The 27403-nt window shown below is 37.0% G+C and overlaps 3 protein-coding genes across 4 annotated transcripts in view; all 3 read left to right on the top strand.

Annotated features, from left to right (window-relative positions):
* Nucleotides 1–3405: 3405 nt before the first annotated feature.
* On the top strand, nt 3406–3931 carry LOC107730997 (dispanin subfamily A member 2b-like). The gene is made up of 2 exons (XM_016541965.1): nt 3406–3675; nt 3761–3931. The coding sequence occupies exons 1-2, from the start codon at nt 3487–3489 to the stop codon at nt 3929–3931; spliced, it is 360 nt and encodes a 119-aa protein (XP_016397451.1). The 5' UTR covers nt 3406–3486.
* A 921-nt stretch (nt 3932–4852) lies between these two features.
* prkaa1 (protein kinase, AMP-activated, alpha 1 catalytic subunit) lies at nt 4853–18127 on the top strand. Of its 2 annotated transcripts, XR_001638735.1 has the most exons (11): nt 4853–5024; nt 8135–8276; nt 9005–9098; nt 10831–10975; nt 11081–11168; nt 11300–11524; nt 11647–11796; nt 12771–13119; nt 14698–14824; nt 15479–16083; nt 17918–18127. XR_001638735.1 is itself a non-coding variant. In XM_016541966.1 (10 exons), the coding sequence occupies exons 1-10, from the start codon at nt 4928–4930 to the stop codon at nt 15781–15783; spliced, it is 1722 nt and encodes a 573-aa protein (XP_016397452.1). In that variant the 5' UTR covers nt 4853–4927; the 3' UTR covers nt 15784–18127. The 2 variants fall into 2 exon arrangements, 1 of the variants encoding a protein (XP_016397452.1); XM_016541966.1 differs by having other exon boundaries at nt 15479–18127.
* Nucleotides 18128–19111: 984 nt separating this feature from the next.
* Nucleotides 19112–27403, top strand: part of LOC107730999 (KN motif and ankyrin repeat domain-containing protein 1-like) — a 15140-nt gene continuing 6848 nt past the window's right edge. Inside the window, exons 1-7 of the mRNA XM_016541967.1 lie at nt 19112–19307; nt 20982–21063; nt 21877–24336; nt 24445–24531; nt 25315–25414; nt 25607–25729; nt 25819–25906. Coding sequence (XP_016397453.1) covers nt 21033–21063; nt 21877–24336; nt 24445–24531; nt 25315–25414; nt 25607–25729; nt 25819–25906 — 2889 coding nt within the window. The 5' untranslated portion in view covers nt 19112–19307; nt 20982–21032. The remainder of the gene's footprint in view (nt 19308–20981; nt 21064–21876; nt 24337–24444; nt 24532–25314; nt 25415–25606; nt 25730–25818; nt 25907–27403) is intronic.

Consider the following 27403-nt stretch of genomic DNA (forward strand, 5'->3'; position numbering starts at 1 on the left):
AAACTTCTCTCTGTATAGACTTTTTACTATGGATACATCTCATAGTGTGACTTTGTTTCTCGTTTTTAACTATGATATTTTCACTACTCATGCAACCTGACAAATTCTGATAAAAAAATAATAGGAAAAGTTCTCAGATGTGTTTTGTAGGAAGGGATGATACGAGGACTCAATTGGCAGGAAGAATGGGCTTATTATTAATAATAAAAATAAAATGCAACAAAAACTACCCCATAGGGGAAAACAGGCAGGCAGGATCAGGAAACAACAAGGCTATATTAGACAATGAACTAGCAGAAAACTGCAAACACAAGGAGAATAAATAGGGAGCAAACAAGGCAGGTAACAAAGGAAACACAGGTGGAGCAACTGAACCAATAATCAGGTAACAAGGTGGGCAGGGATAGACAATAGACATGAGAGCACATGGCACACAGAAACAAACAAAACAAAGCCATGTGCTCACACAAAACAAGACATGAACAGGCAGCATGATAAAAACTCATGAGCTGCGTGTTCACACAAAACGGGACAAAAAAGCACACGGCCGTGCTAACACGAACCACGTTGCACACAGAACATGACAACACAAGAGTGCCTGGCTAATGAAGACATAAACCAAGCACTCACAAGACAAGAGTGCACGCTGAGTGAATGAATACACAACTCGTGAAAGACATTAAATGTGAGTGTCCAAGCCCCGGCACGGAACCGAAACCACGCTTGAAGCTGCGCACTCCCACGAAAACAAGACATGACAGGAGTGCTCTGTCACAAAACCATGAATAAACTAGACAGAAGTGACAGAACCCTGACAAGTAACCTCTGAAGTAGATAAACAGAGTGATGAGATAAAACACCACACTGTGATTAGGTGTGTCTTAGCATGAGCAAGCATCATTGCGACATAGTTTTCTCAGTTACTTATCATTAAAATTTTGTGACGAAAACATTCCAAACCCAGAAAAGAAAGACTAGTTTATCTGTGAAGTCTCTTCCTTTTTTGTCATCCTGTGAATCCTATATATTTATACACATAGACTTGCAAATTCTATTGTGACTTCTGGGGGATATGCTCCTGTATGATAGTGATTCCATTCTTGTACCTAATTTATAAGTGGTTGAATTTACGATGTTAAATCTCACCTTGTGAACATTAGCAGAATCAGAACGTAGTCAAATACGCTAACACTCACAACTTAGACCAACAGCAGCTAAACACAGAATAATGACACTACTGCCTTCTGTAGAGCTGCTTATAGATGAATTGGTGAACTTTGCAGCATTGATAGATACTGAACTAAACTGAGCCTGAATAAAGACACTATCTTCTGTAGAGCTGCATTAAAGCTCAAATTGAATTCATTTAATAAATAATGATTTTTTTTTAACACTGACATTGTTGCTTTTTAACATGAAGCTACTTCAAAACATTGCCTGTAGATGTGTGTACACTAATAAAAATAAAGGTGCTTAAAAGGTTCTTCACAGCGATGCCATAGAAGAACCATTTTTGGTTCCGCAAAGAACCATTGAGTCAAAGGTACTTTAAAGAACCATCTCTTTCTTACCTTTTTATAATCTGAAGAACCATCTTTTGCCGCAAAGAACCTTTTGTGAAACAGAAATGTTCTACAGGTGTTAAAGGTTCTTTATGGAACTATTTAGAAAAAGGTTATTCTATGGCATCGTGAAGCACCTTTATTATTAAGAGTGTATATGTGTTTTGGCGCTAGGATAGCCTATATGACACTACTTAGGACAAGCGGTTTGGTTTGGAGAATGGATGATGGATGAATATTGCACAAAAGAAAACACTTCCACTGACTTTGAGTTAGTTTAATTCTCAATAATGTTGCAATATTAAAAGAAAAAGTGCAATGTTACAAAACCTAAGTTGACCAACTTCCTTTTACCTCAGAGGAAAGAGAAGGTGATTTCTTGAATATTGTCACATAAGAAAAAAATGAAACAAAAACTTTTAAGTCTGCAAATACACTATACTGATGTTAAAAAAAAAAGTATTGTGAGCAATAACAAAGTTAGGTGTCAAACCTCCAATTTTCCACAAAGATCAACAAACAAGACATCATCAGGGAGTCGAAATTCGGCACACACCTGGCACAAGATCCAGCACAGTTACAGAGAAAAAAGGATAACAAGGGCTGGTTGATTTCACTTAAATTACTTTTAAATGTTTAATTTTTCAAAAATGTTTGTTAAATGAGTTTAAATTTAGACAATATTGTATACACATTCAAATGGTATAAAATATCTTGTATTAAGAACTGTATAGGCCTACTCAAAAAAAATAAAGATATGATGTAGGCCTATAATGAAAATGAAGATATCATGTAAACATGTTGTGTTGTATACTGTACAACGATTTAGAGGATTGGGTTAGTCTGTAAATACTAATTCAAATATGAGGATCTTTGTCAGGTTTGTTGAGAAGGTGCCATGGTCCTCGGGGTCCCCTGCTCTGCACATTTTCCATGTCTCCCTTATTTGACACACTAGATTCAGATCATCAGCTTGTTAGGAGAGAGCATTCAAGTGCTTGAATGGTGACAGAGAGCCAGCCACCATTCAAGCACTTAAACGCTTTGCCTTGCCATTGCTATTTTTTAACCCACTTTAAGAATCACTGGGTTAGCCCAGCATGTGTTCTGTCCCATATTCACCCAGCCTCTGGGCTAATATATATATATATATACCGGTATATGGTGACCGTGATTTCACCAAGTACAACATGTTCCTGGATCAACATCCTTGTTGATCCTGGAACAACATTCCTATCAACCAATCAGAATTGAGGGATACGTTTTCAGGAAATATCTGGTTTAGGCTTATAATCAGGGTTAGGTGCTTCTACACCCTTGGTAATCAGCTATCCTTTCACACTGATTTTAGGAATAAATTATGGGTAGGGTTAGATTTAGGGGTAGGGATTGGGTTAAGTCTATATTTTTGGACAGTTATGTTGATCCAGGATCAACAAAAGATGTTGATCCAGGAACATGTCTTACTTGGCAAAATCACGGCGACCACACACATATATATATATATATATATAAATAAATTGTTTTAGGAGCCACAGTTATTAATTTTTTACTCTTAAAGTGACAGCACCCTTTAACTTGCATATTATGAATCACCAAGAAACATGGGTTCAACTAAAAATCATTGTTAGTGTTTTACTGAAGAAAGTGTGTATTTGTGTTATGTATAAACATTGAAAACATTTAGTAGTTTTGCAAAGGGGTAGTTCACCCAAAAATTTTAAAATTGCACATTACACACAAAAAAAGATTTTTTTCCTGCCACTCTTAGACATTGTTTCTGAGTGAGCCATCCCTTTAACTCCACCCAGTATTCCTTAACATTGCAAAACACACACACAAATGCACCGGTCAGACCTTTCTATAAAAGAGAGCTGAACACTTGCAAACATCACTGAGAGCAGCTTCTTGGTTTTGAATTGACATGGCGATGCAGAACTACCCAGCACCCGGGGAGAGCATGAAGCAGGACGACAGAGTCTTCACTGCCCAGCCAGTAATACTCTCCATGCCTGACCAAAAAGTCAATGATGATATCATTTTTTCCACATTCAATCTTCACTTCTGTAACCCTTGCTGTCTTGGGTTTGGGGCCTTTTACAACTCAATAAAGGTAAGCAATATACATATATGCAATTATATAACTGTCCTGCTGCTTTACAAATACCTGAAGCTTATCATATATTTTTTTGTGTCAGGCCAGGGACAACAGATTGCTTGGAGACATCCCAATGGCACGGTCTTATGGCACTAGAGCTCGCAAACTAAACATTGCTGCAGTCATTATTGGTTCCATCTCTATACTTATCGTCATCATTGTCCTTGCCAAGTCATTTGGTCCAGTCGTATCAAGTCATCATCGTTTTTAACTTCTTCAAATAATTAAATGTTTGAATGTTTTTATTTGCCTTTCATTAAAACATTTATATTTGTTGAAACTTTGGTTTGTTCTTGTTTGGTCATTGTCATATAAATATAGCATATACAAATTAGGGCTGCACGATAAATCGCATGCGATATTTAACGCGCATCTTGTCAGTAAAGCCATTCTGTAATCAGCGGTAAATCTCCATCACGTGCGTGCTTTCACATTGAGCAGCATTAACTACACCGAGCCGTTGTTCACAGACGAGCTGCGCAAAATGCAGCCCTAATACAAATATACAAATACATATACACGTTAGTTGTATATGCAGTTCAGCTGTGTATTTATTTATTTATTTATTTGAACCTGTGATATATAACAATATATATTTTTATCACTTTTTTTTTTATCAATTTCACATATCTTTGCTGAATAAAAGTATTAATTTCTTTCAAAAAAGACAGAACAAAATATATTTGAACGGTATAGCCTATAACAATAATAAATTAACAACAACAACAACATAAATAAATAAATAAACAAATAAATAAATAAATAACCTTTCCAGGACACATGCAGGGATGTTGTGTGTGTGGTCTTAAACAAAACTTACATTTAGCCAGTTAATCACTTATTCCTGCTATAATAATAATAATAATAATAAGAAGAAGAAGAAGAAGAAGAAGAAGGTTGATAATATACCAGACGAAGAAGAATGATAATATACCATTATTATTATTATTATTATTATTGTTGTTGTCATATAACATTATTATTATTATTAATAATTATTTTTTAGAATTTAATTTTAATATATTATTTTTAGTTAATTAGTTCATTAATTTAGTTAATAATTAGTTAATATTTTTTCACTTATGTATTAAACATTAATCCAAGCGTTTGGAGCCTGTTGTTTTGGCGCGCTCTTCTGTACCGGTAGTTGTCAGTAGAGACGCTGCTGTCTCTCTCGCTCTCTTTCAGGTAGGGCCTCAGAGCGAAGATGGCGACGGACAAACAGAAACATGAAGGCAGGGTAAAAATCGGACATTATATTCTCGGAGACACCCTAGGAGTGGGAACGTTTGGAAAAGTCAAAGGTAAAGCTGTCCGAGGTGTTTTGGGTTTCGTGTTATTGTTGTATGGAAGACAGTAAAGCAAAACTGGAGAAGATCGAGCCTTTAAGTGCGGCTAAAGCTGCAGCACTTGTTGTCTAATGACAGTGTAGTCATGAAACAAACATTAACAATAAAGCTTTCTGCGATGATCAGCGTTGATAAAGTTAGCCGATCGATGCTGGCGTAGTTTTCTGAATATGTACGTGCATGTTTTGTGTTAGTCTGGTTTGTAGAGGGATTGGTCGCAGCTAACCTGGTTAGCTTTATGGTTTATGAAGTGATTCGTATTCTGAAGTTGCAGTTTGGTGAGGATTGATGGATTCGCTCGTTGCACAGGCCAAGTGACAACGACAGATGCAGCTAGTCATAAAGTCATCGTCAGAATGACAAGAAAATAGTTTATTTTTAAAAAGTTAATTTTGTTGATAAGGTGCATGCTATGAGTCAGATGAATTAAAAATGCTTGCACTTTTTCTGTGATCCAGTCGTGACTTCAGTAATCGAGCATGACATGTATATTAATGTCGATTAATGACATCCGTATTTGTCAGGCTAGCGTTGTCTTAACTTGGGGTGCAACGTGATCATCGATTCATAATAAAACATCCGGCAGTCACGTCACTTTACTGTAGTGAATAACTTATTTCTATGAACAACAGCAACAACAAAAAAACATCTGAAATATAGTGACACAGAATAGTTATATTTTTATTAGTTGTAATAGGGTATAAACGTAATATATTTACATTATCCAGATAAGTAAATGTGTGTTTTGTCTGTGCTTGCCTTTCACTTTATTATAGCGGTCAAGTTTTAGGATGTAATGTTTATATTTTAAACCTTTTATTACACACACACACATATATATATATATATATATATATGTATGTATAGCATAGCCTGCATAGATACATTCTTCAGTTTGCACAGTTTGAAGGACATTGGACATAATGTTAAAAATAAAATAATGAAAATAAATATTTGCTTTTAAATCAGATGAATCGAAGACAGATTAATTGATTAACCTACTTTTAATTGTATGTTTGCCAAGGAGCACCCAACAGATGGTGACATTTCAAAAAGTCCACACTCTCAATCATGTTTCCTTTTTTCCCACACCAGTGACACCACATCTGATGCAATAATGAAATGCCTACTGTACTAAGTCATGGCTTCCCAGCTTGCTGTGCCCCTGAAACCAATGCATTTGCCTGTGTTATGGGGCAATACATGATGCAAACCAAAGGTTTCAAGACAGGGTGTGTGTTGTGTGGAAAGATTTCTGGGAAAAGAGAAGTTTATGTACCGCTGCTGACAGAACATGGAACCTACTAATCAACAATCTAACAAGTAGCCTTTATAAACAAGGTTGACAGTGATGTTTTAGTACTAAGAAATATGTGAGGTCTGTGGGTACCCACACACACATACACACACACACAAACACATAATTCCCTCTGCATGACGGAGTTTGTGTTAATGCATAACTAGAGCAGTCTAGTTAATGCAGGTGGCCTGCTTTTAAATGTTGCAACTTAACCGAGACCATACCCAGCTTCTAGGAATGGTTCAATGTACGGCCTTCAGCACTTACTGATGCAGCAATATCCAGCCTTATAAAAAGCTGGTTGGCAAGGCCTTTGCCATTATGAAAATAGTTTATGGAAAAATTGAGTAAATGTGCAGTGAACCTCGCACATTAACTGGCTCTGTGATGTTAATGCAAGCCTCAAAGGTGTTGACTTGCAGCTGTTTGAGTGTCATTTAGCTCAGTGTTTGTTACTTCAGGACGCAGATATTACAGTAACTATGTTGATATTAGTCATGGGCCGGTATGAGATTTTGACGGTATGATAACCTTAAGCAAAAATATCACGGTATCACGGTATTGTTGTTACAGCTCTAAGATGTGTTAATTTTACATGTCTGGGTAAAAAAAAAACTGAACACAATATATTTTGAGCAACATACAGAATATTTGGAACAGTAGTATTTGTTTATTTTTTCTTTGATTTGTTTCTGAAATGTGGGCTGTCCTGCAGCTTTTGATGTGGATGGTTGATTTGCTGCTAGAGCTACTGCTGCCCTAAAAAGAAGAAAAATAAACACATAGCCGTTGTTCACTGACCAGCTGCGCAAAAAACTGCGCGAATATGAACGTGATTTTGCGCAGCTCGTCAGTGAACAACGGCTCGGTGTAGTTAATGCTGCTCAATGTGAAAGCACGCACGTGATGGAGATTTACCGCTGATTACAGAACCGGCTTTACTGATAAGATGCGCGTTAAATATCGCATGCGATTTTTCGTGCAGCCCTAGTAAGTTCCAGAGGAAGCTCCTTTGGCCGTCATACACACACGTGACTGACCGCTCGCTCGCACCAACAGGAGGGGGAGGGGGCGTGTCACTCTCTACAGTGCACTCAACCTGAGGGATTCCTACACTTTCAGTCTTTGAGGAGACATGAAAAACAGCGCATACCGCAGGAACGGTATAACGGAAAATATTAGCATGAAATTTTCAAATCGCGGTATACCTTGAAACCGGTAATCGGCCCATGCCTAGTTGATATTAAGGTAACAAAAATGGAAATCAATATTGGTAATATCAAATAATAATATAATTATTTTTATTATTACCATAAACGGCATTGGCCTGACAATTTGCAAATTGATTAGGCTGAATAGTAAAATGGACAATTTAGTAAATGTATACAGCAGCAAATGTGTGGTTTACCAGTGTGGAATAAACACTGGGTGAAATAAAGTATTAGTTTTAGCCAAATTACCAAGTGACAAATTGATTTGTACCATTTGTACAAACAGCCGTTGCCATCAACAGCAAAAGATTGAGAGAACGCTTTCTGCTCCTTTTCAAAAGCCTGTTTATTTTGCTATGATTATATGGTTGCTTGCATTTTATTATTTGTATTTAGCTATTTTTCCACTGCTGTCCGTGGCCCTATCAGAACAGACCTGTCACCCACTGGCACTAATTTTGTATCTTTGTCTGAAACACATTGGACATTTATTTTATTGTATTTGCATAAATGTAATCCTTCACAAAATTTGTTTCTTCTACCTGTCTATGCAGTGGGCCAGCATGAGTTGACAAAGCACCAGGTGGCGGTAAAGATTCTTAACCGGCAGAAGATCCGCAGTCTGGATGTGGTGGGGAAGATTCGACGCGAGATCCAGAACCTCAAACTCTTCCGTCACCCGCATATAATCAAACTGTGAGTACTGATTCACTCCATCTGTATTCTAATACACGGATAATGAATTTGCAGTGTTCTATTTCGGGGCTAGAATATAATACTTTGACCTACTCATAATTGTTTTGAGTTGATTTATATATATATATATATATATATATATTTATCCCAGTGTATGTAAGAGAGTTACAGATTGATGTGTGTGCAAATGAGCCCCCATGTTTGTATGGAAATTTGGACAGGCTTTCTTAGTGACCCTGCTTGCATTTTTGTGGTTTGGAATGAGGCAAGACATTCACATAATTGCAGAGGATGGGAAAGAGGGAGGGGATTTCCATTTCCTCCCATTATAGAGAAGAAGTAACATTTTGCCTTTGATGTTCTAAACAACTTTTTTTTTGTTTTCTTTCACCCTGATTGTTGTCTGTACTGTGGCCAGAAAAGACATGGGAATGTCGGAGCTATCCAGTCATGCTCCAAAACCATTAGGGATTAATTGACATTTCTCATATAAATAGGGGAACAATAGTAGAAGTGAAAAATCGAAGCCTTGAAATATGCCTTAATTCATCTCTAAATCAGTACTAAATAGGGAAAGTTCAGAATTTATTTGTTTTTTTAGAATGATGCAAACATTTTGTACACATTTGAGATTTTTGCATAGTTCTTCAGATGCATTACGTTCACTGCACTGACAGAACCAGTGACATGTATTCTTTGCCAATTTGTGCATTTTGTTTGTTTCATAGTTACCAAGTCATCAGCACACCAACAGACATCTTCATGGTAATGGAATATGTGTCAGGAGGAGAACTCTTTGACTACATCTGTAAAAATGGAAAGGTACATCTTCAGTTTTAATTTGTGGGTTATGATTACGGCCTTAAAAAATTAATTGATTATAATGGATAATGAAAATAACTGACTTAATTTAGTTGTTGTGTAGTTTGGTCTTTGTGCTGTGCCTAGAGATGCTCCATCAGTGATGGCTTTTTAATATTGTTAAATAATTTACAGTAGAAAAATACTTTTACTTACATTTTAATGTGGTGTTCTTATAATGAGAACATTTCAGTTTTGCGGAGTGACCAGCAGAAAGTGAGAAAATTGATGCCACACACATGTTAATCAAATACATCATAGAGCATCTGCATGCTTGTCAATCAAACAGAGCTCAACAGAAAGAAAAAGTGCATTTTGATTACAATAGTTAAACAATAGCCGTACAATTTAGGTTTAAATTAGGGATGCACCGATGTATCGGCCGCCGATTTTTCCTCAATTTACAACCATCGGCATATCGGCTATATAAGGAAAAAGTCCAATATAACAAACCGATGGGTTATTAATTAACTGCGTGAAGGCACTGAGCTGTGTAATGTCTGTTGCATAATCCTAGCGCTGCTGTCTGCACTTTAATGCTAATCAAATAACAAAAGACAAAAGATTGCACACTATTCTTGACTAAATAACTTTTGTAACTTTCATAAGTGTAGCGGACCTCATCTGAATGATGACCAAAACTTTACTGATGTTTTATTAAGTTTTTTGTTCTGTTGTATTTATGTAGGCCTGCTGAATGTTAAATGGATCCAATCCATGTTCATTAGAAATTATTTGATGATGCAGCAATAAAACTGCTAGTATAATTTAATGCAGGTTTTTTTTTTACTTTGCTGATTTAAAACATGATCAAAATACTACCTATTTTGATGCCAAAATTTCAAATAAGAGAGGAAGTGACAAATATCAGTATCGGAATCGGCCAGTAAGTGATTGTTAAAATCGGTATCGTATCGGGCCCAAAAAATCCTATCGGTGCATCCCTAGTTTAAATGATTTGTAATTGTGAAATCCTAAATAGAATGCAAGTAATTTGGTATTTGTTTAAATGAACTGTAACTTTAATGCCATTGGCATAAAAAAACAGTAGTCCCCTTGCATTAGTTTATTGCAGTTCATCTGAACTCTATTCTTCTGCTTGTGGAATAATCTTTTCCAATCTTGCCAGAATAAATAAATTAATCTAAAAATTAATTTAAAAAAATTACACTACTATTCAAAAGATTTTAATTTTTTAAAATATAAATAACAGTTTATTCAACAAGCATTAAATGAATTCAGCATGCATTAAATTGGTCAAAAACGACAGAAAATTGTGTTAAAAATTCTGTTAAAAGTTCTTTTGAACTTTCATTGCATCAAAGAATTAAAAAAAAATGCATAACAATTTCTACAAATATATTAAGCGGCACAACTGTTTTCAACATTGATAGTAATAAGAAATGTTTATTGAGCACAAAATCAGCTTATTAAAATGATTCCCTAGGGATCATGTGACGTTATGGCTGCAGAAAATTTTGTTTTGCATCACAAGAATAAATTACATTTTAAAATATATATTATATGGTGAATAAGACATCTATTCAGAATCGACCCCAAATGTTTAAAAAGTAGTATATATCAGGAGCCACAATAATGGCACAGTAGGTTGCAGAAGGGGAACTGTAAACTGAATGTTCAGGTCAGTCCACATGGGAAATGTGTAAAAACATGTTCCTGTGTCTCTGGTCAGTTGGACGAGAAGGAGAGCAGGCGTCTGTTCCAGCAGATCATCTCAGGGGTGGATTACTGCCACAGACATATGGTGGTGCACAGAGACCTCAAGCCTGAGAACGTCCTGCTGGATGCACACATGAATGCCAAGATTGCAGACTTTGGTATGTGAACTCTTCATATTAAGAAACATTTTAAAGGATTTGCTCTTTCTTTAATGTTTATTTTACAGGCTATACTAACTTAAACTTTGACCTTTCTTCATGTAGGCTTATCAAACATGATGTCAGATGGAGAATTCTTAAGGACGAGTTGCGGTTCTCCTAATTATGCTGCTCCTGAAGTCATCTCTGGAAGGTACTGTTTGCATTTGTTTTTTATTTTGAAATGATCTCAACCTGCTCTCATCCTCTACGATAATGCTCTGTGTTGTTTTGAATGGCTTTGTGTTGTCCGTTCATTTATATTTTCTTGCTGCTCTCGCTCAGGTTATACGCAGGGCCTGAGGTGGACATCTGGAGCAGTGGTGTGATTTTGTACGCTCTGCTGTGCGGAACGCTGCCGTTTGACGATGACCACGTGCCAACACTTTTCAAGAAGATCTGCGATGGGATCTTCTTCACGCCTCAGTATCTGCACCCCTCGGTTATTAGCCTTCTGAAACACATGCTCCAGGTGGACCCCATGAAGAGAGCCACCATTAAAGAGATTCGGTCAGAAACTACACAAACACTGTCCATTTCAATTTTGGCAATGCCAAAACTTATTAGGATGTGGAGAGCAAGATTTCTAAAAGTGCAAATCTCTTTCTCTGTTCGTTGCTCTCCATTCTCAGGGAGGATGAGTGGTTTAAACAAGATCTCCCCAAGTATCTGTTCCCAGAGGACGCTGCATATAGCAGTAATATGATTGATGAGGAGGCACTGAAGGAGGTGTGCGAGAAGTTTGAGTGCACTGAGGAGGAGGTGCTCAACTGCTTGTACAGGTTTGTGTGTGTTTTTCTTTTTGCATCACACATTTTGTTACTTGCACTTCTTTAGGGTGTCTACGCACTGGAGGGAAATTTCATATTAGAGGAAATTATGACTTTCATTTGGAATGGGGAATTGCAGTGGTGTTGATGGAAAATGCCATGTTTTTTTATATGATCAAATTAAACTTTTGCAAAGGACTTTCATGTTGGCATCTAATCCCGGCTTTTGATAAAGATTTCCTGATTTGATTCGATTTAATTTCTGAAGACAGATGAGTTTCATTACTGAATAAGTCTGCTTTTTGAACTAATTGTTTTAGTGAATGATCAGTGAGTTAATAACCCATTCAGACAGTCACTGAAACACTGAAATCATAAATGTTTCTGAATAAATTATTTGAAAGAAGGATTCAGTGACTCACTCATTAAGAAGAAACATGCTGCAACCTACTAGCAGTTTTAGTTTCCTATTTAAACATTATTTCAGTATTCAAAATTTGGTAACACTGTTCCATTAGATAATACATCTAAATAAACTGAGCAGTAAATTTGTTATTATTTATGAATCTTTGTTAATGATAGTTAATAAAAAATACAACTGTTTATTGTTAGTTCATGGTAGGTATGGTCCTTTTTAAATAAAAAAACATTGTATAATATCTCATTATCGTTATTGGCAAAATTCCAAAAATACATAATTTTTGTCAATATCACAGTTCTGTTACATTTGGGTATGTTACAGGTAAAATGTCCATTTCACTTAGCTATAAAAGAATTCTCTCTGCTAATAAGACCGATTTAAAATTGTAACCCATCTTTTTTAAACTACCTGTTGTTTAAAAAGAAACACCTGAAAGAGTTAAATGTTTCAGGAATTGGGCTGTACTAGCGTATAAGCTCTTTCAGTGTCACTGCAGTCAAAATAAATGCTACCAAACAACTATAAACTGTCATCTGTCCTGTTTTTGCCCTTGCTTGCTTTGCAGTCGCAATCACCAGGATCCTCTTGCTGTGGCCTATCACTTGATCATAGACAACCGGCGCATTATGAACGAGGCCAAAGATTTCTATTTGGCTTCCAGCCCCCCGGACAGCTTCCTAGATGACCTGCCTGCGCACCACTCTGCGAAGATTCACCCCGAGAGAGTGCCATTCCTGGTGACTGAGTCCCAGCCACGTCCTCGACACACGCTGGATGAGCTTAACCCCCAAAAGTCCAAGCATCTCGGTGTCCGGCGGGCCAAGTGGCACCTGGGAATCCGTAGCCAGAGCAGACCGAATGATATCATGAGTGAGGTCTGCCGTGCTATGAAGCAGTTGGACTATGAGTGGAAGGTAAGCGCCTGTGCTTGTGTTTTGGATTGTACTTTACATTTGTAGGAACACTGAATTGTTTAGCATTTAAAGAGATTAGCATTTTAAGAGTTATCCTGTATGAAATTCTTTCTTCTGTGGAACACAGAAAAAGGTGTTTTGAAGAATGTTTCAACATTGTGTGATTGTCCACACAATGAAAATGGTGTCCAATGCAATATTAGAATGACATAAGGGGTGAGTAAATGGTGATAGAATTTTCATTTTTGGGTGAACTGTCCCTTTAAGGGGAGTAATTTGTTGCCATGTTTTGGAACAGACTATGGGGATAAATTGCATTCAGACAAGGAACCAGTTAGTCAATTTAGGGACTGGAAAATAGAAATTGTAGTAATAAAGGGTGGAGAAGTGGTAAAAATAGATAAATAGAGTGAACTGCATTTCCTGGTATGCATTTCTACTGCTTGTCCTCCTGAGGTTCATGAGCTTAGGGTAAATTCCATCTCTGCCTTGTGGGAAAGATGTTTTAGGGCTTCTTGTAGATTCTATAAATAGAAAAGGCTTGACCACTCTCTCTCTCTCTCTCTCTCACACACACACACATACAGGCAGGCCAAATAGAATGTTAAAAGAAATCTTTACAATATGATATCTGCATATCATACTGTCATTATTATAACACCTTGGAGCTAAACAGAACCTCTAATGTATTAAGGACAGAATTTGTTTTTAATAGTGCACTTCGTTCAAAAGTTTGGGGTCAGTAAGATATTTATTTTTATATATGTTTTTGAAACCTTTTTGAAGTCTTTTATGCTCACAAAGCTGCATTTGTTTGGTCAAAAAAAATACAGTAAAGCAGTAATATGGTAAAATATTACCATTTAAAATCAGTGTTCTCTTTTTAAATAGTTTTTAAAGTTGTATTTATTCCTGTGATTGCAAAGCTGCATTTCAGCAGCCATTCTGTCTTCATGATCTTTCAGAAATCATTCTAATATGCTGATTTGGTGATTAAACATTTACTGTGGAATTCTAGGCTCCCTGTCGACATCTGTGGATGAAACATAAAATTACAGATGATCATTTTGTTTTTGTTTTTTTATGTCAATCATATTATGAAAAAAAATGCCTACAAGACGAATATCCAAAAACGATGTTGTAGCAGACATACTTCCTTACATGTAAATACACAAGGACAAATAATTATTTTGTTTAATTATTTCGATGTATGCCTTAATTCATGCTGAAATGATGATTGTCAACCTGTGGCAGAAGGTGTTTATATTTTTGCTTTGTGTGTCTTAATTCATTTGGCTGAAGTTCATGTATGCTTGACTGAGTGAGTCATCAGTTTTAGAGGGAAGTGGCTTACATGTCTTGTTTATAATAATTTTCGTTCTTTGTCTTATCTCATAGCGGCCTCTTATCATGTGCTATTCAGGAGTACGCCATGCAGACTTTCTCAAAACAGTGTTACAGTGCAATGTACCAGTCCCTTTTAAAGTTAAAAGCCTGGCTGAATATTAATGAACTTTAGATCCATTACAGTCACATTTTACTCTGCTGACGTTTTTTTTTCCCTCTGTGGTTTGATAGGTAGTTAATCCTTATTACTTGCGAGTGCGGAGGAAGAACCCAGTCACTGGCATACATACAAAGATGAGCCTCCAGCTCTACCAGGTGGACAGCAGGACCTATTTACTAGACTTCAGGAGCATAGATGGTAAAATTGTCACTTTGTGTGTGTGGTTTTATTCAGTGCTTTAAAACGTATTTATTTACTAGTTGGTACTTTAATTTACAGTAATTAATTTAAAAATATAAAAATGTATACATAATCACACATATAAGGATATGAATCACACAGAGTGGTAACTGAATAAATCTGACTCTTGTACTGAATGCAAATATTATTTCAGGATGTCCAAGGTGTTATCATGTTATTCATTACTTAAGTCTTGTGAGACTGTGACAGTGTAGTTGCTCAATGGTTGTTCATTTGACAACATGTAAAAACATGTGAGTTTCGTAATCAATAGTATTTTATAAAAATGAATTTAATTTAACCACATTCTTCTGTCTGTCTGTATATAAATAAAATGTATATAAAATATTTGTTGGCATTTAAAACTAGTTATTGCATTGTGCTAGTGTAGTTATTTTTAGTAACAAGTTAGCATGAAATTTGAAAACACTTTTTACGTAAGAATGTACATTTAAAAAAATATATTCATTTCTTAATTATTATATTGGTTCTGCTAAAATCTCAATGATCATTCCAGAAAAGGAATCATAACTGAAATTCTGTTGCGGAGTGTTCTGGAGAGCGTTTTCTGTATATTTCACTCTCTAAAACCTTCTGTTCTGTTTCATTTAGATGACATGGTAGAAGTAAAATCAGGGACTGCCACACCTCACCGCTCTGGCTCAGTCGGTAACTACCGGACTACCCTAAAGAACGACAGGAATGAAAAAAATGAATGTGAGGATGCAGCAAAGGGCGACGTGTCCGCTCCCTCCACGCCTCCGATATCCGGAGGGAAAGCGGCAGAAGGCTCTCTGGCTTCTTCTCTTACCTCCTCAGTGGATTCCACAGGGGGAGAGATCCTCCCCCGCCCAGGAAGTCACACCATAGAGTTCTTTGAGATGTGCGCCAACCTCATCAAGCTGCTAGCACGATAACTTGTGCTTCCTCTGATGCCTTCTCTCTCACTCTCCTCTGTCTTCCCTCTCACTCTCTGGCTTCTTTTCTCTTTCTTCTGGAATGCTGTCTACCTCTTCGTCCTCTGATATCTGTGTCATCATCCACAGCAGTCCTTCTATCTCTATTCTTTTCATTTCTCTTTTTCTCTCTCAGTGTCTTTAGAGCAATAAGCATGCGGACGGACTCAAGACTCCATGCATCCCACTCGCATGAAAAAGATGAATGGTCTGTGGCACTACAGTCGCCAGGATCAGCCTGTTTAAGAGGATTGAGAAAAGGTACAAGGAGGAAAAGGATGGAGGTTGTTTTTTTGTGCCACAGTTAAGATGTCAGAAAGATTGCTAAGCCACTCTATAGTGTAAACTCTTTTAGAGATGGTTTTACAATTCTTTTCTGGATTTTATAGCAAGGATTTCCTTGCAGAGTGAGGCGTAGAGGTGCATTTATATGAGTTATACACTGAGCTAGCTGTACTGTACACAATGCTGTTGCGATTCTTGGCGGACCAAGAGATATATAAAGAAAGAGCCCTTGTGAGGCATGTGGGACGACGAGTAAGACAGAAAGCGCTTTTGCACAGTTTTACCTGTAAGTTTTTGTGGGCCAGTGTCAGAACTGGTTATACCATTGATGAGGCCTACTGGGAAGGGCACTCGATTAGGAGGAGCCATCTTAAAAAGCGGGGCCAATTTAACGTGGTGGGCACTTTAACACAAAGGGACAACTTGATAAGTCAGCCTTTCTTAAGGAAGAGACCGATATTAAACCCATTTATCCCGAAGGAGTGCAATGTCCTTGCCTCTGTTTCATAGATTTTTGTTTGTCACACCTTAGTCTTTTTTTCTATTCGCTCACATTTTACATAAATTTAAGTATATACAGAATTTAAACATGCATTTGGATTTATATTTATCAGTGCTTTAAATGGGGTTGTAGATTGTATTAAAATTGTGATATTGGACTGGATTTTTTTAAAGAAATATTTGATTGTATCACTGTAAGATGTTTTTTTTATTCCATACACTGCTTTATCAAAAACATTTTTTTACTGTTATTTTATTTGTTTTACAAAACAGTGGTTGCTTGAAAAAGAAGTTCTCCTTAAAGAAAGAAATCAAATGTTTTTGTATCCCCCCCACTTTTACAAATTAAGTCTCTGTAGTAAAACAGGCCCAGTATTAAAACTTGTTTTTTTTATGTTGGCTGAGATGTAAAAAACACACACACAGCTGAGGTGTCTAATAAAGTTTATCGCCACAATGAAAATGGAAAAAAAGATAAAATTAGAGTTGAAATATTGGCGCATACTGAGCGATCTCCTTAATACTGTGTTTGCAAAGTCATAATCGTAAGATCATAAAATAGAAAAGCGCTTCCTACTTGCATGTGACTTTATGTGCCCTCATATGAGCCTGTGTCATAAACAAAATTCTACAAAAGTCCACAAAGGAAAGAACTGCAACCTGTTAACAATGAATGAAATTGTTATGTAGGAGCTTACTGACAGGAGTAATCCTCTTCTTCATATCAGTTCTTTCAACGTATGTTTCATAGATGAAAAGGAAAACAATATAAGTTTTAAGTAAGTTGCTCTTGTTCATTTGCCTGCCCAGAGCTCCAGCTATGTTCAAATTAAATGTCCCAAATTCAATGCTAAAAAAGCTAAGACGTAATTTTAAATAATACATTTATTCTATGGTATGTATGGCACAGCATATTTACATTTTAAAGTCTGAATGTCTTAACACACATTCTTACCGCATTAAAGAAATAACCCTTAGTTCTTATGAATGCAGCAGTATCATATTCTCAAAAAGAAAAGGAGAGTTAAGGCCAGTAATTCTGATTCGACCTTCTGGAATTCTTGAGTCTTTGTTTCATGTTAAGATCTAGTTTCCTAAAAGGATGATATTGTTTTTGTTCTAAACTCATTTCAGAATCTCTATTAATGAGATTTTTGAGCTAAAACTTGACAATCTGTGCTTTGCAAGTCAGCTTAAGACAAATCCAGAGAAATTTAGTTTTGCTCTGTCCCCTTTATCTTTTTTTCCCCCAAAGGTTATTTCCCTGTGTAGTTGTCTAATTTAAATGATAACTCTTCTTTATCACTAGGGAACCATTTCAGTGTCTCCACAGGCTGTTTATTCAGCCATCGAAAAGAAGTTTAGAAAATCTGTTGATGTTCTTCTCTTATCTGCATTTATGTTGATTATCTGTGCAGAGATGCACCTCATGGAGGCTTGCCAATGTAAATTTACAGATAATTACTGATAATTTACAGTTTAAAAGATGATTTGTAAATACAACTGCCTAATAAACTGATACATGAAAAAACAGACTGTATGTTATGTGACTATATTTTTATAGAAATGTTTGATCACTATTTGATAACTTCCTGTAATTACAGTAGTAAGCATACACACAGAACGTTTAAGTCAGACTTCTCCTTTTTTTTGTTTTTAATTAACTAGTAAAATGCTTAAAATTAAAATTTTTTTTAAAAATGTATTCTTATATTTTTGTTGAGCAAACAGGAACAATAAAACCATAATGAAGTTTATCCAAAGGGTTAAAATTGTTCTTAGGCTAAGGATATTTATTTATACATTTTGTCAGGACAAGTTGTCACGTGTTTACAATATTATATATATTTAATTTTTCATTATATTAATAATTCATGATTTTTATAATTAATACTTTTTTCATCAATAAGTAATTACAAAACAAGTCATGTTACATTTTACATTGTGTTTTCATGAGTTGATAAAGAGTTTCATGATTATTTTAGTTTACATTTAGCTAAAAATAATATTGAAAAAATGATCAATAGCTTTTCTATAGACTTTTGTAGACCTTAAGGTATGTAGCCTGCAGAAATAGACTTTCTAAGCAAACCCGTCTTTATTCACTAAAGTAAAATGAAGGCGGTCTCCCCTATGTGTAGGCCTGTTATTTATTGTTTCTTCCAATGCACATCTCTAACGAGAGATCTGTACTTCAGAAAATGACCAGCAGATGTCACTTTAATCCTGAAGACATCTGTCATTATTAGAATTAACTTGAGTTTTGACAAAACATTCGTTTCTGATTTCTAACTTCTATGCATTTTACAGGATTATGCTACATTTTTATAATTATAAATTAAATGGAATTTTTTAAATATTTTATTTTTTACATTTTTATACAACCCATATATAAACATATACCACAGAACCATACATGTGGTTATTTTAAATTTAAATAAGTACGAAGTAGCACGCTATTAATTCACGCTTATAGACCTCTGCTGCACACCTGCCGTAATGCGTCATGACGTAAGCAGCAACTCCTCCATACGCATATCTACAGAGAGCAGCATGATAAAGTTACTCCAGGACTGACCGTTCACGCTAAGCTTTTAAAACTGGAGCACTGTTTCCAGATAAACAACAGTGTTCAATTGTAAACGCAGAAGAAATCTGAGCAGTGTTCGTGTTCATCTCTGAAACTGGGCTTCGCTCTGGTATGTAAACAACAGACTCACCTGCACTAGTGCAGATGGGATAGCCTATCTTTTTGAAATTTATTCACTGTATTATTTAGTCGTTCCTTTGAGCAGTCCAGAAATATATTGCTGCAGAGATGGCGTTTTGGAGTCTTTAAATGTATGTAAATATCATTAATGTTTCAGAGAAAGGTTTAAAAATATCTCAAGGCAAGGTAGAGTAATTATTGCTGCCAAAATACAAAGTATTGGTTATTGCTCTCTCTATTTAAGTTATGTTTACATTAATGAAATATGACGGTGGTTTTAGTTAAGGATCTGGGCTCTGTGGTACAGCTGAGCTAGTCTCAAATTAGTATGTAATCCAGTGAGCCCAAGATATACTGGTCTGTACCAGGAGCAGATTATGTCCATTATTGCACACATACATATTTTTCCCCTTAAAGAATGCAGTAGGCTATCCAGTAAAGCTAACCAGATTGCTTTTCCCTCTTTCATTGCATTCCAACAAAACAGCCTTTGTTTGTGTTTAAGGATTACATTTGAGTTGTTTTGCAAGAGTGCTGACAAATCAACAGCATGGGCATTTGTTACATTTAGTAATCCAGTTCATTTGTAGTTTTTGTCTGTTATCAATGTTTTGCCAATTATATGCATATTAGATGCATAAATGATTTATCCATGACCATGAGTAGTCATTTCAGTTCATATTTGTTTTTCTGCAGTGCGAAAACAACTGTATTTCTTAATATGTGCCAAAAGAAATGATACAGAACCTTTTCTCTTTCATCAGTTGTGTTTTTACATTTATATTCTTAGTTATTCTCAGGTGTTAATTTATGCCCTAAAGCCTTTATGCTTATATCATATATGCATGTGTGTTCATGGATCAGTGTGCATCCATTCGTGTGTGTTGTGTCAATGTGTCCGTGCCCTCCCACTTGCCAAGCAATTCAGCTGACACAATGCTTTACCCAATGCAGGTCTCATATTTCAGATATCTGTCTGCAGTGACAGTGCAGGCTTCTCCTGGTTTGCAGGGTCTCTTTCATTCTTAATTTCTGTCATAATCGGAAGGAAGTGACATTACATTGTGGACACGTGGTTTTGCTTGTTGCTGTTAGTGTGTCACTGAGTTATAACTCTGCATATAACAGCTGCAGCAACTGTAAAAACTATGAAAAAATATATATATATTCAAACCAGTTTATCCAAAAGACTGAGAAAAGAACCATTTTTTAACAATCCATTAATGTTTCACTATCATTGCCTTTCTCATTCTTTCAGCCTCTCTCTTCAGGCGGTGTATTGCAGAACTACAGACTGCTTACATTTCATATCTCCAGCAGGGGGCAGAATATGAAAAGATAATGAATCTCTGTTAACCATAAATAAGCAGACACAAAACCTTCATCTTACACCTGTCCAGTTTTATATTTTTGTTTATATATTGTTTGATTGAAGTGGCTTGAGTTTTAAATTGTTACATGAAATACAGCTTGCAGTCTGGATAAAACCCTACCTGTAACAGTTTCTTGTGGAACAAGAAAAGATTAATAGCAGAGCTCTGGTTGCAATACTTTGTCATTGAGTAATATATAATACTTTTTATCAGCTAAACAACAACAGGCACATCTGTGATATGTTTAATGTACTCTGATTATATATTATTGTCTGTTCTTGTTTTCCCAGCGTTTCCACTGCTGAGAAATTTAACAGCGATATCGTCAATCAGCAGCTGCCATGACTCAAGAAACACATTTCCATCGACAACGTAAGAATCAGCAACTCTGCAGTTGGAGTTTCACCAGTTATCACCAAAATGGTTTTGATTTGCATTCTCTCTTTTTTTCTGAATAATGCAAGGTGGTAGATTTGTTTGTATTTGATTGGGGGTTTTTTTCTTTATAAAGGCATGGTTAGTGTGGTTTTTATTCCTTTTCAAAGGAAATGTTTTAGAGTGCTTGAGTGGATGAAAGAGGAAGGGAATAAAAAAGCAGTGGGTGGAGAGAAATGCAAAATACGAGACTTAAGGCCTCCTGGAGGAGGAGAGCAGACAGAATAAGACAAGGACAGAGAGGAGAAAGAGAGCAGTTGAACTTTCCTGGAACTTTATTAGATTTACAACAGTTTTTTTGTGGAAATTCTAATCAGCAGGTAAGAAAAAGAATAAATATGTCATCTTTTAGATATATTTATCTATATAATTTTGATTGACATTTGAGGGTTTTAATAAGGAATGCATACTACTTTTTCACAGAAATCAGATACATTTTGAAAGTTGAGAATGTCGCCATTTGTAATGTTTCTAGATTGTAAAGAATATGTATGTACTTACTATTTTATTTTGAACTCTGAAATGGTTTTCTTTTTGGTTTCCGCAAGTCTCAATTTTGTTCTGTGATTTTTATATTGTGTTTTCAGGCATGTCAGTTATTTCTACAGTCATAAATTTTCATGCCCGTGGCCTGGAAGTGTATTTTTAGCTTTTACAAAAAAGTTATGATTAAGACACATTCATATTAAACTTTCTGTTCTCTTCCAAATTTCTCTGTTAAGGTCATTTTTGTCTTCTTTGTTTAAACAGACTGGAGTGAGATCTCTGCTGACACTTTCCAGAGTAGCCCGTTCAGCATCGATACACCATATGGGTACCAGCTTGACTTAGACTTTGTTAAATACGTGGATGATATCGAGCGAAGTGACACCATTCGCCGACTGCATTTTAACAAGCGGCCGGGGGTGGCAAATGCTGCCTCTGAGCCGCAACGCATCATAAACCCCACACACTGGACTTCCTCAGAGTCTTTGTCCTCGGTGAGCAGTGATGAAGCCAAGAAAACCTCTCCCTCTTCATCCTCTTCCTCTTCTTCTGTCAACAATAGAAGACCGCCACGTCCCCATTCCAAACCTAAATCTTCCAGTCAAAGACCAGAGGTCCCTCAAGACCTAGTTACCTCTCAGAGGGATGAACATGGGACGCCTACCCCAGCCACACAACATCCAACCCCAACCAAATCAAATCCTCTAGTAGAAAAGACTCTGATGGAAACATGCAGGCGTTTGGAACATGAGAAAGGCTCATCGCAGCAAGGACCTCCAGAACCACAGCCGCGGCGTAGACTGGCCAGTTTTGGTGGTCTTGGATCTACCGGTACCCTGTCTCCATACACAAGCTGGAGTGCCCTAAATCAAGGTGCTAAGATGACAGTCTTAGACCAGCCCAGGCAAGGTACCTTGTTATTGGGGAGCGGCCTAAAAATCAGCTCCTCAAGCTCAGGCCGGGCATCTCCAGTGAGCGGTGTGAGCCCACTCCACCTGCAGATGGTCAGGGATCAGATGGCAGCTGCTTTACGAAGATTAAAGGACCTGGAGGAGCAAGTGAAGGCCATTCCTGTCCTACAGGTGAAGATTGCTGTTTTGCAGGAAGAAAAGAGACAGCTGACCGCCTTGGTCAAGAGCCAAGAGGAAGCTCAAAAATCTAGCGCTAGCATTGACAAAGATTTACAAGAATTGAACAGCAAACCAGCGATGGAGGGTTGGGAGCACAGTGCCATCTCTGGTCTGACGGATTTTCAACAGCTCAGTGTTGAAATGCAACTGCTTGAAAGGAAGATCCAAGATGCACGTCTTGAATCCTCAGCTTTCAAGATGAGGGATCGAATGTCTGTCGCAGTTGGAGATGACAGGTGCATCGATGAAGTCAATGCCATTCATCACCACAAATTAAATTTCAGTAAGGATGTTGCTGTTGATGCCAAACTTGAGACTCAGTCAGTGGCTGTCGGCGTCACTGAGACTATGCTCGGCGTGGTATCCGACAAGGAAGCAGAAACCGAGTTGCAGCAGCAAACCATCCAACATTTAAGTGACCGGGTTCAGATACTGGAGGCAGAGCTTAAAGAAGCAATGCTCAAGGCAGAAATGGGTAGGCTGAGGAGTGAACTGCGGGAAGCAGAAGCGAGAAACCGTGCCGACAAGAGTTCCTCTGCACACCCGCAGGTAAACTGCACCGCCACCCAGACTGATTCACAAACTCGCACTCTTGGGGTTGGAAACCACACCAACCTTGTGCATTCTGCTGTTGGAGGAGGACTAGAGCAGATTTCCATTGATGTTGAAGTGTCCTGCAAACCTGAGATGAAGGTTGCATCGTCTGGCCCAGATACACCTATGAAAGAGTGGGAAGTGCGCAAAAGAGTAGAGCAAAAAGATCAGTGTGTCGGAAGCAAGAGTGTGGCAACACACAGTCAAGGTGCTGGGACAACAGTGTGTATGTGTGATGCTGCCACAATTACCTCAGAGACAATGGAGAACAAAAGGAGCATTTCCCGCCAAACAGTGGGCTGTGGTGACTGCACGGTCGACGTGGATGTCAGATCTGTCAAATCACAAATTTCCCAAGGAACTGTCACTGACCCAGTTCGAAGTGTTGACTTGGGTGTGATGGCAATCCCTCAGACCATGTCTCAGCGTACCAGCACAGCCTTTTGCACCATCTCGCGCAGCACCAGCACTTTGCAAGCCTGTATCTCTGAAGCCAGCACCAACACAAAGCACACACTGACCAGAGAAAGACATACCAACACAGCACATGCAATGACCCGATCTCTGGCGGTTGGAGATGGGAAGGTTTGCAACCGAGTGTCTGCTGTTCAGATGCACTCTGTTGGAACCACTGCATGCTTAGATAGAAGCACAAGCATCCCTGCTGTTCCTAATGTTATGACACGTGACGTGGGCGTTGGAATGGCAAATATCAATGAGAATATCCTCATCGGACTTCATACGCGCAACATTGCATGTGGTCCATCCTGTCTGCCAGATCCGGTCAAGACGCGTAGCATTGGCATAGAAGTGGGAGACGGGAGAATACGCGACTCAGAGGGCCAAATGTTTGTGCTGACTGAGCCTGGACTTGACCATTATATAGATCGCATGCAAAAATTACTTAAAGAACAACAGGACCTATTAACTGACAGTCACCCTGGGGCAAAACATGAGGCCATTCTACAGTCCCATGATGTTTTAGATAAACAAGTTGGAGGTAATGATGTGTATATTTGTGTTTCTGCCTTTGAAAGCATTTTTTGGAATTTTAGATACTTTGTGGTTTCAGCTGATTGCTTGCTTTCATTTTCTTTCTAACTCCCAGGCATTGCACAAAACCAGACATCATATGAAACTTCAAAAGTTAAAGAAAAGAATCAAATGGAGTTGCAGATGTCTGCTGCTCTTCATGGTATGTATTATTTGTTTCAAAGGCAACTCAAGTCAGTTAGCAAGCAAAAGTATAGCATCCTGGTCTAAATGACTCCACCCGACAAAGAAGTGCATGCAGGACACAAAAAGAAGCAGAAAGGAGGAGGCTTTTTTTCAGAGCAATCTTTTTGCATTGGAATTTGAACAGGAGGTGAAAATAGCACTCTCTGGTTTGTCTTTTGGCTGAATAAGCCCTACACTTAGAATATTTGGGTTGCTGTTGGCTTGTGGAATGCTCTCATGTCTTTTGGTATGTGGCAGACACAGGCATGAATACCATCCACACTGGAAGCCTGCTCTGCGCATGGTTTCTGAAAGACAGGAATGTTTGTGTTTCAGGAGTCCTTATTTCAGAATAAAAAGAGCCTTTAGCAGGTGTGTGTGGTGTATAAAGGAGTGTGTGCATGTTTAGGTGCTGTCATGGCAGACCATGAACAACAATGGAATTGTTAAGCTGCTTTTTTTTTTAAGGCAAGGATCTGCAATTAAGAGGATTCCCTCAGAAAAGACTTAATTTCTTCTTATTTATTATTTAAATATTATGTTGCAAGGAAAGGGAGATAAACATCAACTGTATGCAGATTTAATTTTATCCCCAAACTTCAGTTTAAAAACCTGTTTTAAGAATTTTGCAAACAAAAATCAGCAACAACAACAACATCAACATCAACAACAACAAGAAGCAATATCACATTTTACTTTGAGTCATATATTGTGTCCCATCTTATTAATTTAATCAGGAATATGATGGCATTTCTTTCAGGCTCACCCAGTGATGATCGTTGTCTCAGATCCATCATTAAAAGGAGAAGCACCAATCTGAAGTCCATGGATAGTATGAACCCTAAGCCTGCCTCACATGGGTAAATAAAGGCTTTCATTATTTAATCATAACTAATAAATTTTAGCTCAGTGTCCCATTTTTTCTTAATGCTGAACTAGAATTATTTTACCAGATTGGTTGTATGATTAATGTTGAATAATATGCATTGCTATTCTTACCTATGCATTGTACATTTAATTGTACATCTCTCTCTTTCTTTGCATCTACACAGAGGTACTGTGGACCCCCTGTTTGAGGGTGGTGATTCTGAGGATGAAGAGCAGAAAAAAAGAGAAAAGAGGGAGAAAGAGGGGAGTGCCAAATATAAAGGGAAGATTCCCAAGAGAAAAGAAAGGTTCATGCTTCTAACAAGTTTTGTTTTATCAGTGCAAGATGATGCTGTTTAGCAAAACGTTATCATGTTACATTTGTTTTCTACTGTAGGTATAAATTTAGTGAGAAGATGCTTTCTGCCTGCCAAACTCTGGAGGTTCACCTCAATGGCAGCAAGGTTATATCCAACAGAGAACTGGTGAGTTTCAGAACAGTAACAGAGATCTGTGTTTTAATGTCAGTGCTTTTATTGTTTCCAGTTTTTTTTCTTCTCTTCAGTTAGTGGTTACTGTATAGTAGATGCTTTTTGAGGAGTCTTAGTCTGTAACATTTAAAGCCCTTTGAATGTATGTGTTTTGTATATCCTTTATTATCAGAGATGGATTCCCAGACTTTAAATCACTATTTTTTAACAGATTGTATAGGTTTCATTCATTTTTTTTTTTACTTCTCTTTGGCTTTTGCTGAGTAATCATTTCACCCAAATTGTTAGTGGCTGAATTGTTACTGTGTTCAGTTGCTTTGCAGCAACAACAACAGTGTTGAACCATCTCAAGACAGGTCTAGCTTTAGTGAGCAAACATGTTTATCCCTAAAAATGGCAAGACCATAAAGAGACATCAGAAAATTAATTTATTGCTATTTTCCATCTTATTGGGACACAAATAATACAACTTGATCATTTTTTTCAAAGCATGATTTTTTCCCACAGGATACATTGCCAGTTTGGGGGTATAAATTAACTGAAAACAGAACACTTGTTTATCAATGCTTGTTACAACATGGTTGTAATTCCTGAACGCGTTAGAATATCTAATAAGATCTAAGGTTGCTCTCTTTTTAAAAAAGACACATAGCAGATTATTGCTGAAGTGAAAGCATTAAAAAAAAAGAAAGTATAAAAAAGTTACAGAAGTTTAAGTTTGCAGTAAAGATAATGCAGTATACTATTTTTTAAAAATTGTATATAAAATAAACACTTTATAAAATATGTTGCACTTCAAATTGCTAAAAGAATCCAAGCCATATGTCTAACCAAGTTATGTTCCAAATTTGAAGTTGATATCATCAAAATTGTGGTTCCTGTGAGATTTTGTTTGGGCACTATACCAAAAACTTGGGTGACACCACTGGGTGACACCCAAACTCTATTGATTTCTTTTGATGCAGTTTTCTGTCACAAATCAATAATTTTCTGTCATAATATCACTTCTATTACAAAACAGTCACCAAAGATGGAACCTTGACTGTCAGACCTTTCCAACTATGTGTTTTGTCAAGATTACAAAAAGATTGGATTTTCTAAAACACAAGCCACAAAATCACAGAGTATATATATTTGTTTTTATATCTTGATTTATACCCCTAAAAGGGTGATGTATTCTCTGAGATACAAACATTTAGAGACAGATTACAAAACATTTAAGCATTTAATTCATGAAATTTCAATGTAAACCTAATAAGATAATGCTGAACAACAGGTTTTTTTAAACAGGTAAGTCCCCTCCAACATGTGTAATATGTGAACTAGATCAACTTTTATAGGAGGGTGAGTAGATTTCCCACTACAGGCGACCATGCAGTTTTAAATGCTGCCCATGAGCTAAACAAAGAATGTATGAACAAAGTCAATATATCTAAATATTCACAACAAACACCCTTTCAACATGAAACCAAGAAATGAGACCTACACTTT

Source organism: Sinocyclocheilus rhinocerous, unplaced genomic scaffold (assembly GCF_001515625.1).
Source record: "Sinocyclocheilus rhinocerous isolate Xijiao unplaced genomic scaffold, SAMN03320098_v1.1 scaffold5145, whole genome shotgun sequence".
Lineage (NCBI taxonomy): Eukaryota > Metazoa > Chordata > Actinopteri > Cypriniformes > Cyprinidae > Sinocyclocheilus > Sinocyclocheilus rhinocerous.